Source organism: Octopus bimaculoides, chromosome 24 (assembly GCF_046866305.1).
Source record: "Octopus bimaculoides isolate indiv1 chromosome 24, ASM4686630v1, whole genome shotgun sequence".
NCBI lineage: Eukaryota > Metazoa > Mollusca > Cephalopoda > Octopoda > Octopodidae > Octopus > Octopus bimaculoides.
The window spans coordinates 17,963,642-17,978,361 of record NC_142951.1 but is presented as its reverse complement, the minus strand read 5'-3'; the positions used below and the strand labels follow the sequence as shown (position 1 = coordinate 17,978,361).

The window sequence follows — 14,720 nt, the reverse complement described above, 5'->3', positions numbered from 1 at the left end:
AGCCCGAGCAACGTTGGTAATAATCTTATCCTTAAGACGCATTCGATCTGCTGAACTTGTCATGGTATTCTTCATCGCATTCCTGTTGTCTCGGGGAGTGTGATTATTATTAATGATAATGAATATGATTAAGACATGGGTAAAGAGGTTTTGTATTATCAGATTGTTGTAACTCTATCACTGTTAATAGTATATAGATAGTACGTTCCTTAGTTAGTTGCCCTGGCCTCTCCTTTGTGTGTGAGTGTTTGCAGAGGGTGGTGTAATGGCTCCGATCACGGAGACTTGCCTACTGCACAACATAACACAACGAAGCAGACAGCCGACATTTTGGCTTATTGCTGAATGAGAAGGCAGGAGGTGAGTGGGAGGAGGAGGAGGTAGTCACAGTGTGGGAGTAGTGGTGGGAGTATACGGTGTAGAAGTGAGAGTGAAGTGAAGTAAACGAAAGAGGGAGCGAAATAAAAATTGGCTGATATTTTCGATGATGCAACCAGAAGGAGAGACTATAGATAGACAGATGAATAGAGGTAGAGAAAGAGGTGGATGATAGTAAACGAAGACATGGAGTGGGGGGAAAAGTAGTAGACAGAGGATATAAACAAAGAGAGAGTTTATATATATATATATATATATATGCGTGTTTGTGTATATGTATGTATGGATATCATTAGAAAATGTAAGATAGTAGAAAGATGGGTGGTGAAAGACAGACAAATAGATAAAAAGGGAAGTGGTACAAGACAGAGAGATACTGACAGCGTAAAGAGAATTAGGGACAGACAGATACACAAACTGAGAATTGGGCAAAGAGTGGGACTGATAGTGTGAGAGATGGTTAAGGCGAGGGTGACTGAATAGAAAGGGTTTAGCCGATAAGGCTTACACAAACGAATAGTAACGGATAGTAAAAGTTAGAGATTGAGAGACAAAGTGGGAAAGGAAAAAAAAATACAAAGATAGTGTGAGAGAAATACAAGAAAGAGAGGGGGTAAAAAAGACAGACAGAGAGACAAATAGAGAGGAAAAAACTATGATAACTAGACAGAAATAGCTACAAATAGAGTAAGAGACAGATAAGCGACGGAGGGGTTATGTGATTAGAGACGGTAAAGAAAGTATTGTGGGGGATGCCGGGAAGGTTTGTAGCAGCTGGTTGACAACAATTTTGGGAAATACACGATTTATATAGCCTTTTAAAATGTAAATCACTAAGGATTATCATGTAACACAATTGAAGAACAGAAACACACAAAATGACGGGTGACTGATGAAATGCCTAGGAATTAAAACTAAAGTGGACTTGATATCGTAAACCTGGAAATTTAATTAATTGAAATTCGTGAAATATGGAGAGCGACGAATCTTTAGCTGTAGACTGACAACTTTGGGTTGGGTTTGGTCTAATTAGACGTTAACATCAAATCTAAACTAGCCAACCTGCTATATTCTAGAACGACTTAAGATACAGAGTTTCTATGGATTGTGTGGGTACATACAATACTAGTATACCCATGCTGTCAAAAATTCATCTAAAAAATAAATTCATCAACGTAATATACATTCCATATATATAATATAGATTTGTATAGTTAGAATTATTTTTTTTACGAGCATACTTTGATGAGTGCTAAATATAAAGAACAGTTTTATAAAAATTGTTTACTAGAAGTTTGCTTCCAAACCACACGGTTCTAGGTTCAGTCCCCCTGCATAGAACCTTGCGGAAGTGTCTTCTACTAAAATCCTGGGCCGACCAAAGCCTTGTGAGTGGATCTGGCAAATAGAAACTGAATAAACCCATCATATATATGTGTGTGTGTGTGTGTTTATATATATATATAGATAGATAGATAGATAGATAGATAGATAGATAGATAGATGTAAATCTAAGATCCAAGGATCAAAGTGTAGGAAAAACGCTAGCTTCAAGAAAACCAAAGGGAATATAAAAAAAAATTACATTCAGGAACAATAGTGGTTTATTGAGGCAGAAGGTTGTGGATTTTTCCCTGTATTGAAATATGGTAAAGCAAAAAAATTTTTATATTTCAAGATAGGCAGGCAAGGTTGCCAGGCATGCGAATAAAATACAAGAGTTAAGGAATGGAATAGATAATATCCAGGCTACATATGTTTCATAGCAAGCAGGACCTCAGAAGTGGTAAATATCCAAGCAAGGTGTATAATGCTGGCTATTCTTCAGGCCAAGGATATCTTAATTAAATGAAGTCTACATTGATTATGTCATATGTAAACAAACAAGTTTGTTTTTGAAGTGTTGAAATGTATTGTAGAACAAGTAGAAAGTATATTTTTCAACACTTTGTAGGCACAGTTACCTCCCCTGATGACGGCTGCCTATATAGCTCGCCACTAGATGGCACATGTAACTCTAAGATTCCAACACTCACCTCTTCTTTTCATTGAGATGTAAGAGCGTGAAGACATGACCTAGCTGGCTCTCATAAAACAGAGGCGGCTGCTAGCAGACATCGAGTGGACATGAGGTAATACACAGAAGATGAACATGGGCTTCACTTGTAAACTCTTTCTATTATTATTCAACTTGTTTATATTTGAGACCTAGAGTAAAGGTATTTAAAGTTACAGCTTTGTTCTATGAATTCATTATACAGTGTTCCTTTATCGAATGACATATTACAGTCTTCTGAACAAAGCCATCATTGGATGGTTTCACCGCCTGAGACCATGACCATCTATAATGGTGACCCAACGCAGGACTCACCATGATGTTCTAGATCACAATTCCTTCTAAAATGGTAATCCTTCTTGCATGAATTTCTGATCTGTGTACACATGCATTCCATTTTTCTCCTTTTTGACTTTGTCTACGCTACCAAACCACCATTCATCATATAAGAACAGGCCACTGATGTCTCTCTTGATGCCATATTGCCTTCTCTACCAAAAAATTTTGGCATCATTTTCAAGCGGGAACTGCACATCATTTTTACCTCATGTTGTAACTGAAATTACAACTTTATCCTTCTAAGACACAGCTTTCCGGGAGAATTTTCTTCTTTTTACATGCAAGAAGTATATTTAACAGCCAATGTTATCCAGAATTCATATGAATAATAATTTTTCCTACGAACTAGGTATGAGTTTTTCTCTCTCAACCCTACTCGGATTATCCCATGTGCTGGCCATTATTTTGTTCTTCATCCATTAGCAAGGACTTGTTCCATTTCATCCTCTGTTGCAAAAAAAAGTTCCTAGTTTGATGCTCGTCATGTCTTCTTTCAACTAGGGTGTTTGACTGCCATTCCTAATGGCGTTTACTTCAACCAGCTTGTTTTTTGTGGTGTTCCATTTCCTATTATGGTCTAAAGATGAGTCTTTTTCCTTTGCCTCAATTTGCTTCTTCGTCTTCCTCGTGAGCTTGCACTTTGTCTTCTGCTCCAGATGACACACAATCCTCTGAAACCTTATGGACCATTAGAGAATTGACCCATCAGGTTTCACGCATGTGCAAGGACTGTTCTTCTTCATAGAATTATTCTGCAGAGAGAACCAGATATTGCACTTTTTCATGCAGATGCACACTTCCTGCTCCACCAGTTTGCTGATACCATAGGAAATTCAAGGGCCAGGCCAAAAAGTGTAGACATCCCTGCTCTTACTCTTCTCTGAGAAACTAGGCTGGAAGGCACTGGGCACGATAGTTGTCTCCCCCATTGATTCACCTTGCCATGCATTTTTTTTCATCCAAGATGCTATTCCTTCAAAGTCCTTTATGGTGGACACAAGAGTCAGTGTGAGTATCTGGCCTCGTCAGTTTACTTCCACCAACCTTGGTCTTTCTGACATATCTCTCTATGAGGTGAATCATTCTGCCATTAAAACCTATGGACAAATCTCTCTTACCCTGGATTTATCACTCCGTAGGGATTTCAAGTGGGTCTTCGTCATTGTGGACCTGCCCTATCCCACCCTTGGAGCTGACTTCTTACATCACTATTCTCTCCTTGTGGACGTTAGAGGACACTGGCTTCTTGATGATACTACCTCACTCGTTGTTTCCGGAAAGGATTCTTCTGTTCCTGTTGTGAGCCCTTCTTTCTTTGTGGCTGCTTCAGGTGACTCTTACCACCAGTTACTCACGTCATTTCCAGAGTTGACTGATTTGTCATTTCATCTATAAAATCCAACCCATTCCATGAGACATTTCATCACAATTAAGGGACCTACTGATTTTTCCTGACGATGCTGTTTCTCTCCAGACAAACTCTGGATTGCCCCGGCTGAATTCAAGCACATGCTCCAGTTGGCCTTATTCATCTCTCCACGAGCTCATGGCCAGTGCCTTTGCACATGGCCAGCAAGAATGAAGCTGATTTTTAACTGGTTGGAGATTTTAGATGCCTTAACACTGTCACTATTCCAGATCACTATCTGCTATCAAATGTGCAAGATTTTTTGTTTACCTTGCACAGCTGTAAGATTTTTTCTAAAATCAACTTGGTATGCACGTACCATCAAATCCCTGTCAACTCCGATGACATTCCAAAGACAACCATTATCACGCCTTTTGGAGTGTTTGAATTTTTGTCTATGCCATTTGGTCTTCATAATGCAGCCAGCATGTTCCAAAGGTTCATCAATGAGGTTGTTCATGGGTTAGACTTTGTCTTCACATACGTCAATGACCTTCTAATTGCCAGTGGTACTCCAGACCAGCACCTCCAACACTTAACCCAACTGTTCAAGTAACTGCATTCCTATGATGTGAAGATCAATCCAGCTAAGTGTGTATTTGATTCTATCAGCTTGGAATTCTTAGAGTATCTCATTGACACCAACGGTATTCATCTGCTTCCCTCTAAAGTGGAAGCCATCAAATGCTTGTCTCCTCCTGTTTCCTTAAAACAGCTCAGAAATTTCATTGGTTTAATTATTTATTATCGTTGCTTTATACCTAACTGTGCAGAGAAGTTGCTTCCCTTGGCCCAGTTTTTCAAACATCAACGCAAAAAAGACTCCCCAATAACACTGTCTCCTACAGCCATCCAAGCTTTTGAATCTGTCAAAGCTGAGCTTGCTCAAGCATCCTTCCTCGTTCATCCTGTTGTCTCTCACTGTGGACACGCCTTCTTCCACCATTGCTGCAGTTTTAGAGCAATCTATCAACAGCCAAACCCAGCCACTGGCTTTCTTTTCTCGCCAGTTGAAAGCTGCTGAACTGAGATACAGAGTGTTTGGTAAGGAACTCTTAGCAATTTATTTAGTGGTGAAGTATTTCTCTCACCTTCTCGAAGGTAGTGAATTCATGATTTTCATTGACCACAAACTGCTAACGTTTGCTATTTTTGAAGTACTGCATTCACTGTCACATCCCGGCATTGCGGCCACAGTAAAGCTTATCTCGGCCTGCTTTTTCTGGCCAAATATGCATCAGTCTATTACTAATTGGTCACATGCCTGTCTACCATGTCAGCATTCCAAGGTGCTTTGTCACATTCAAACACCTCTTGGGCATTTCCAGCCACCGGACACCAGTGACTGTTCTGGAGAATAGACTTATGTTTGTTATAGACACTGCATTCATATTTCCTCTCATTTTGTATCATACTTTGTTCTGTTTGATTGGACACCTTCCTTTGCTGAACGTTTCTTTCCTTGTACATACTTGCATTGTATTTTTCAATTGTTCTGCCATAGTTTAGATTCTGTGTATCACACATTTTGTTCTCTACAAGAACAGACATTTTCTGCATATTTCCTCCAAGTTTGTACTCTTGCCTTGTTCACACAACTGTTTTGCCATGTTTCATTCTTCTGTGCCCTCCTATTGCACACATACATTTCGACTACCTTCTTTTTGTTTGACCGATTCCAGTCTAAAGGGGCCCTTGTTGGCACAGTTACCTCCCCTGATGGCGGCTGCCTAAATAGCTCGCCACTAGATGGCACATGTAACTCAAAGGTTCCAACACTCACCTCTTCCTCTTTTACATCAAGATGCTGGAGTGTGAAGACATGATCTAGCTGGCTCTCACAAAACTGATGCAGCTGCTAGCAGACATCGAGTAGACATGAGGTAATGCACAAAAGATGAACATGACCTCCACTTGTAAACTCTTTCCATTATTATTCAACTTGTTTATATTTGAGACCTAGAGTAAAGGTATTTAAAGTTACTGCTTTGTTCTATGAATTCATTGTACAGTGTTCCTTTATCGAATGACATATTACAGTCTTCTGAACAGAGTCAACATTAGATGGTTTCACCATGCGAGACCATGACCATCTATAGCGTAAATACTGATAGAACAGCATATGTAGGGTAAAATCCTATATATGCTGTTCTATCAGAAGTTTGCATTGTTGTAAGGAGGTACATGTCGACACATGGATGATTCAATCTGAATGTATAGAGAGCATGGTTAGAGTGGAGAATATATTGTGAAGAGAAAATAAGGAGAGTAAGAAAGAAAGGAATATAGAAAAAAAAAAGAATAAAGGAACATAAGGGAGTGGGAGAGTTGTAAGGTATTTAAGCAAAGTTATTTCACAGGTGGTTTTCAACAGGGCCATTTTAGCAGAGTCAAAAAGAAAAGCTAGGAGATTGGTATTTGAAAGGATAATGTGGAAGGAAGAGGGAGGGAAGCATCTGTGGTCCAGAGGGAGAAAAAATGCTTGAAGGGATGGTATAGTAGTAGTAAATATTGAAAATCTAAGAATTAAGGAATGTATATTGTTTTGCATGAAGAACGTGTGTACTGTATGAAATAGCAGAAGTGTATGTAGGCATAAGTACTTGTAAGTGTACAAAGGTGAGTTGGAGAAGGGTGTGGAGGTAGGCAGAAAAGAGAAATTAAATAATATAAATAGTAACGAAAGTTAAAGATAGATAGATATAAACAAGAAATAATGGATTATAATGAAAATAATTGGAATATAGGTTCAATATTTGATGGTTGTGAGGGTAAATAAATAAGGGGGAATGCTTAAGATGGCAGGGAGGGGGAATTTAGAAAATGATGCGGGGAGGGGTGGTTATTTGTATTTTGAGAATTGATTGCGTAATCGATATTTGTTGAGACAATTTGTGGATTGCATAATAGTTAAGACTTCAGTTATGCAGAGACTGCACTTGTTATTATAGCCAGAGTATGGTTTAGTATAGGTGACTACGGACCACTTAAGAGTGTCAGAAATTGAATCATTCTTGAGTTTGTGGATAAGCTGAAATAAAGATACTCTTGGCCTGAAGAGTAACCTGCAGTATACAGCTTGCTTGGATATTCATGACTTCCAAGGTTCCGCTCACTATGAAACATGTAGCTCAGATATTTTCTATTCCATTCCTTAGCTCTTGTGTGTGTGTGTGTGTGTCTTTGTGTTTGTACCCCATCATTGCTTGATAACTGGTGTTGGTTTGTTTACATGCCCGTATCTTAGCAGTTTGGCATAAAAGATGAAAAGAGTAAGAGCCAAGCTTTAAAAAAAATAAATCTTGGAGTCAATTTGTTTAACTTAAAACCATTCAAAGAAGTGCCTCAGCAAAGCCACAGTCCAATGACAGAAACAAGTAAAAGATAAAAGATATTCTAATAAGGTTAAAACAATGAAAACTTTTATTCAATTGTTGAAGATCCACATGAGTAGTCAAAAAGGATGACATTCTACACATGTATTAAAAGTTATTCATGATTCATGCCAAGGAATGCGAATAAAGTCTGTAGTGTTTCCTTAAATGTTATTACCAACAAAATCCCTTAAAAATTTTTATCCTGAGGAGGACTCACGATTTTTCTGTTTTAAGCTGAAATCACCCTTCCAAAGCCTTTAAACCTTTGAAACTGTCTTCAACTGGTTCTTTCACTTAGGCAATCCTCACCTCAGCTCCCCGCCACCAAATAAAAACACACATAAATCTATCAGATTTGCCTTTTTTTGAAAGCATTATATGCCTTATATTCTCCATGAAAATGTTGATCTTTAATCCTTTAGCATTCAGATTACTCTGTCAAATGTAATGCTTATTTATTAACATTGCTTTGAATTAATCATGTATTATCTCGTAGCTTTGAGATTTTGTTAAATGATATTGTAGGGTTGGCATGAGAAGCCACATCTGGCCAGTTTAAACATAAAACAGGTAGAATATTTCAGTCTGAAATTGCCAGTTTAAATGCTAAAGTGTTAAGAGGGTCAAAGCAGTAACTGAATTGACTAGCTCATACAATAATAACATAAATTACTATTTGACAACAGTATAAGGTCATGATAGTATGTACTTTTGCCATTCAGGTATTTTGAAATAAAATAGAAAGCTACCCAAATTAGAATTTTCAGATTTTGGATATTATTTAAGGAATATGTATGAATATATGCCTGTATGTATGTGTGTATGTATACATTTATGAGGTATATATATGATAGTGTGATTAGAGTGCATGTGTGTGTATGTGAGTGAAATTTTCTCTCCTACCATTGTTTTCTTTAACTCACTTTCTCATCCCTTCCTCTCTTGTGCTTATTCTTGTCAGTCTTTACTCCTCCTCACCCCCTTGCACAACTATGCCTTTCCTCAAACCCTTTCTTCTGTCGGCCTTCTTTCTATTCTTACACTTCAGCAGGACATAAATGAAATAGATGCATATAATATAAATATGCAACAAAGTTTATAGTATATACATATATATATATAGAAAAAAATTAAGGTACTCAGAAATCTGGATGTTTGTACATTTACAGATTTTTTATTAATGTCACATATTAAATAAAGCGCTTTTCACCTAGTCGTGTAGGATTTTCAAATTGTTTTGAGAAAACTTTGCGGAGGGTCTCTTTATATAGTTTTATTGAGTGTGTAGGGGTGGAGAGAGATATATAGGATAGTAAGAGAGGGTGAGGAAAAGTGAGAGAGAGAGAGTGTGAGTGTGTGTTTTTTTGTGTTGGTGTGTGTGTCTGTGTGTGTGTGTGTGTGTGTGTGTGTGTGTGTGTGTGTGTGTGTGTGTGTGTGTGTGTGTCGATGGGAAAGAGAAAAGAAGAAAATTGGGTTCATAGCTAGTTAGTTCTTTTCAATAAGTTTATTTTTAGCCTTTTAAAGGAATGGCAAAAGCAGGTGTGATCGTTTTGAAGAAGTTGCTTTTCAAAAAGAATCTTTGGTGTCATTGTCTAGTAGGAGAGTGTGGGTGCGTTTTTGTGTGTGCGTGTGTGTGTGCCTGTGTATTTGAAAGGTGTGTCAGTGGGAAGGGGAGGGAAGAAGAAAATTCTGTCTACAGTTTACAGTTGGTCAGTTCCTGCTGTGACAAGTTCATGGTATTCTTTGGTATCATTGTCCAGTGGTAGAGAGAGTGCGTGTGTGTGTGTGTGTGTGTGTGTGTGTGTGCGTGCTTGCATGTGTGTCTGAAAGGGGTGTAAAAGGGAAGGAAGGAATTGTGATTATATCTACACAGCTGGTTAGTTCAAAAAAAGTTAGGAGAGAAATATGAGAACCTAGGTAACTGGGTTCAATTCTTGTTGGTACAAAAATGTCCCACTATCTGGGTTTCTTGCCGTTTTTTGGGGGTTGTGGGAGTTAAGGCCCCAATTGAGAACTGAATTAGTGGTGAAGCTAGGAAGCTGCTGCAATTGATGAAATGGTGGACTTAAGAATATATTCAACTACTGTGGTTGAATGATATAAAAACTTCATTAATGATAGAGAAAAGAAAGAATGTGTGCTGAGATGTGTAAAAAAAAATGTCCACATGGTGTGTGTGTGTGTGTGTGTATACTTACACACCATGAAAACCAGGTTAAGCTCTGACCTTATGAGTCCTAGGGCTCATGACAAACCTAAGTCTGTGCTGCCCCAGGAATACAGCAGTATGCTTGTGGTACATATGAATACATAGATTACCAATTATAAGCAAGAAGTCCAAAACCTAATCCACCTGACCATTAAGCTTGTTTGAGTTGTAAAGGAAATGCCAACCATCAGTTAAGGATGCCGATATTTCAGATATATTACATGCAAACCTAATTATTATATATATATATAAAGAGAGAGAGTGAGAGAGAGTTATGTATGTATGTATGTGTGTGTGTGTGTATATATATATATATATATATATATATATATATATATATATATATATATATATATATATATATATACTAGCAGAGATACCCGGCGTTGCCCGTGTTACATGCAATTGAAGGATGAGACTTTTCTCTTATATTTTGTGTAAGGAACTGGAATACATATGATTCGAATTTCATCAAAATTGCAGATGAGGGTTCTTTCCCTCTTTACACACCCTAAAAAAATTCTAATCATGAGACATGTATTCCATACTATTGATCTTTATGCGCATATTCCAAAATTTCAGTCTTTTGGAACCTGTAAAAAGGATTTTGCTCCTGAAAAATGGAGCTCATGGAGCTGTAAAATGTGGGAATGAAGGCCCCTATTGGGGGTAGGTGTGTTAATGTCAACCAGAGAAGTTGAATTGTTGGGAATGTTTTTAACTTGGGTCTTATAGTATGCCTGTATATATGTGAGAGTATATAGTTTCACTTTAATAGTTTCAGTATGAAATTGAAAGTATTAAAGTGAAAATATTTGAAATTACAATAGCGACATGTTATTGTTTCACTTTTGACATGTAATACTGAAATAGTGGAATAGTTTCAGTGTTAAAATGAAAGTATCTGACATTACAGTAGGGTGATGTTATTATTTCACTTTTGACACATAATAGTGAAATAGTGGAGGAGATATGATATTGCTGTGGGCTCGAACTATGGAAGAAGTTAAAAATTTTGGGGGCCTAAGACACTACATGGACCCTAAGTAAGGCATGTGTAAATTTGGAATGAAATTGGTTGTGTAGTTCTGGAGTTTTAGGGATTCACACAGACATACATTCTCATCTTTATATATATGATATTTATGCGCTAAAATTAAAATTTCAATATTAAAAAATATTTTATTATAGTTTACAAATAACACTACATTTATTTAAGTAGAATTTGGCTAATTTACTACCTTAAATACAGAAAAAAGTGACTAATTAGACAAACTAACAAATTAGCAGAACAATTTTGTACAATAAATTTAAAAGATGAGAACTGTAAAGAGTGATAAATTAGTGTATCTAGTGTTATGGACCCTGTAAAAAGGATTTTGCTCCTGAAAAATGGAGGTCTTGGAGCTGAAAAATGTGGGAGTTAAGGCCCCAATTGAGAACTGAATTAGTGGTGAAGCTTGGAAGCTGCTGCAATTGACGAAATGGTGGACTTAAGAATATATTCAACCACTACTGTGGTTGAATGATATAAAAACTTCATTAATGATAGAGAAAAGAAAGAATGTGTGCTGAGATGTGTAAAAAAAATGTCCACATGGTGTGTGTTTGTGTGTATACTTACACACCATGAAAACCAGGCTAAGCTCTGACCTTATGAGTCCTAGGGCTCATGACAAACCTAAGTCTGTGCTGCCCCAGGAATACAGCAGTATGCTTGTGGTATATATGAATACATAGATTACCAATTATAAGCAGGAAGTCCAAAACCTAATCCACCTGACCATTAAGCTTGTTTGAGTTGTAAAGGAAATGCCAACCATCAGTTAAGGAAGCTGAAATTTCAAATATATTACATGCAAACCTAATAATAGGAAGGTCAAAACAAAAGAATTAACTGAAGAGAAATAACTCAAATGGATTGATGCTATGAATTTGAGGGGGAAAATGTTTGCTTCCCAACCACCTGCTTTCAAGTTCAGTCCCTCTGCATGGTACTTTGGGCAAGTGTCTTCTAATATACCCCCAGGTCAGCTAGGGCTTTGTGAATGGATTTGTAGATGGAAACACTGAAAGAAGCCTTTTGTGTATATGTATGTATGTGCATGTGTGTTTTACTGCCTTGACATTAATAGTTGTTATGTAAGTGGTGCCCTTCATTTCTAGTTTTCTATGGAAAACATGTCTGGCCATGATGAAAAATTAGGAGAGGGTTGGCAACAGGAAGGGCATCTAGCTATAGAAAACCTGCCTCAACAAATTCCATCTGACCTATATTAGCATGGAAAAGTAGATGTTAAAATAATGCTGATGATGATGACAATGAAGTTGCAGGGTGATGTGCTGAATACTGGTTATGAAAAACTTTTGATTTATTGAAAGTTTGAAAGTTTGGAAAAGAAAACAAAAACTTAGCACAATTATTAGCAAATCTCAAAAAAAAAAAAGGGAAAAAATTTTCTAGGATTTGAAGATTAATCTCTTCAAGTTAATTTACATGATTGGTGGAGAGTAATCTTTGTTTCCAGGTGAAGGGGATAACTAAGGGCATGTTTCGGTTTATTAGACCTCATCAACACAGTATAGAGTTTACTTAAGCCTGCTTAATCAGTTGATAAAAATGTTTTACATCCAGAAAAATGAGATAAGAATAATATTTGGCCAGTACAATTTGTACAAATAAAAAAAGATGAGTTAAAGGAAATAACTCAAACAGGCCATTGGCATGAATTTGAGTAAATTAGTTAAAAGGGTTCTATTTCTGCTTGTTTTAACAAAGGTTTTTCTCTATTTAGAAGGGTTAGACAAATATATAATTGAGTCATTGTTTTACAGCTGGATGGCTTTCCTGTCACTAATTCTTACCTGTTTTCAAGTAAGAGATCTTTTATTCAACATATCTTCAAAAGCACAAAACCAGTGAACAATCAATTGACAGAAAAAATAACAACGTAACCACTTGTAGCAAAGTGATTTTCAGAGAAACACAAATGTAAACAAACACACAAGAATACATACACACAGCCCAGAGTTATCAGAGACACTTGCAAAAGGTGCTGCACAGTGGGATCGAACATGAAACCATATGGTTGGGAAGCAAACTTCTTAACCATACAGCTATGCTTGCACCTAATTATTTTGAATAATTAATTAAATATTTAAGACAAAGTTTCTTTGTCAGATAGGCTGTTGAAATAACCAACAAAACCATCACTTGATAAGAGATTATATCACAGTTTGTCATAATCACTATCCTCTACATCTTAGATAAAACAACTTGCAATAAGATTGGTCAATTGTAAACCACAATGTTTCATTATTCTTGTCACTATTAACACTACTCTGGGGCAACAACTAGGTAGAACTACAGTGAAACTGTTTTAGTTGTTACAATTTCCATTATTCTCAGGTGGCAAAAGTATGTAACTGTGTGATGTACTCTGAAGAGACAAACAGGTGGAACTAACAAAATGTTGTGGCTGTTGCTTGTATTGCTATTTACACTGCCCTTGGGTGGGCTGAATACTCTGTGACCACCTCACACTTTTTCTATGCACTTGGAATTCAGAACTACAGTCTCCAATGAGAACTTTTTTAAAGATGACAGTGTGATTTAAGGGAAAACTAGCCGGCAGAATCTTCAGCATGGCAGACAAAACACCTAGCAATATTTCATCCATCTTTATGTTCTGAGTTCAAATTCCACCAGGGTTGAATTTGCTTTTCATCCTTTCAGAGTTGATAAAATAAGCACCAGTTGAACACTGGAGTCGATCTAATTGACTTGCTCCCCTGAAATTGCTGGCCTTCTGCTAAAATTTGGAATCATTATTTAATATAAAAGGTTGACAAAGTTGAAGAATCAGAGTACCATAAAGAAATTATTTTAAACTGAGAGTTCACATCCTGTTTGGGTTAATCGCATTTCATCCTCTTTGGGCTGATTAAAACAACTAGACTAAAACAATTATTTAATGCAGGTGTTCATAATATCATGAGACCTGCCACTTTTATGTCTATAGGCTACTAAACAAATGATCCAATGTTCAAATCCTATCAAAAGAGCTATGCTCTCACCATCACCATTTAATGTCTTTGTTCCATGCTAGATAGGATCCAACAGATCCAAGGAGTGCATCATGTTCCACTGTCTACTTTGACATGATTTCTACAGCTGGATGTCCTTCCTAACACCAACCCTTTACAGCATGTACTGGTTGCTTTTTATGTGCCACCAGCACTAATGAGGTTGCCATGCAGCTTGCAAGACTATGAGCCCCAGGATCTTTGCTGGTCGACCAGCAAAGATTGTAGAATCACAAAATATGCACATGCTGTGGATTAAATGTTTTTAAATGTTCCTAATGCTGTGGTTCATCTGAAGAAAACAGTTTGTTATAATGATATAATGTACCCATTAATCAATTAAAGAATTCGCTGGAAACAGCTGTAATGAACTGACACCTACCCATCATTTGTTATTTATTTATGACTTACCTCTCTCAGAACCTGTTCCTTGTGTGTTCTGAAGTATATTATGGGCTGTATATTTAATACAATGTGTGTTTCTGGATTAGCCCAAAGGCTGATAATATACCCAGTTAGGTTCAATTAATTGTATACATAACCAGAATATCTTTCTGCCTGTACTTTGGTATCAATGATTGTATTCATCTATAGTTGCTGTGTATACATTTTAATTTTGACTCAACCTGGTGCCTTACCATTTAAGTGCCTTATTTACCTGAATCTTTATATATATATATATATATATATATAGTGTAGTATATTGCCATTTAGAGAATTAACATTGCTTATATATATATATATATATATATATATATATATATATATATATATATATAAGGGGGTACTGAAAGATTCCTGGCTTTAAGGGTATTGTGAAAGGCCTGGCTGGAGGCCCAGCCTTCTGAGTTCTTATATATGTGTATA

The 14,720-nt window shown here is 36.8% G+C and overlaps 1 protein-coding gene across 1 annotated transcript in view; it reads right to left on the bottom strand.

Annotated features, from left to right (window-relative positions):
- LOC106872571 (pleckstrin homology domain-containing family M member 2) overlaps positions 1-347 on the bottom strand; it is a 199,585-nt gene extending 199,238 nt beyond the window's left edge. The window contains exon 1 of the mRNA XM_014919604.3: positions 1-347. This exon is cut by the window's left edge and continues 9 nt beyond it. Coding sequence (XP_014775090.1) covers positions 1-75 — 75 coding nt within the window. The 5' untranslated portion in view covers positions 76-347.
- Between the last annotated feature and the right edge of the window lie 14,373 nt (positions 348-14,720).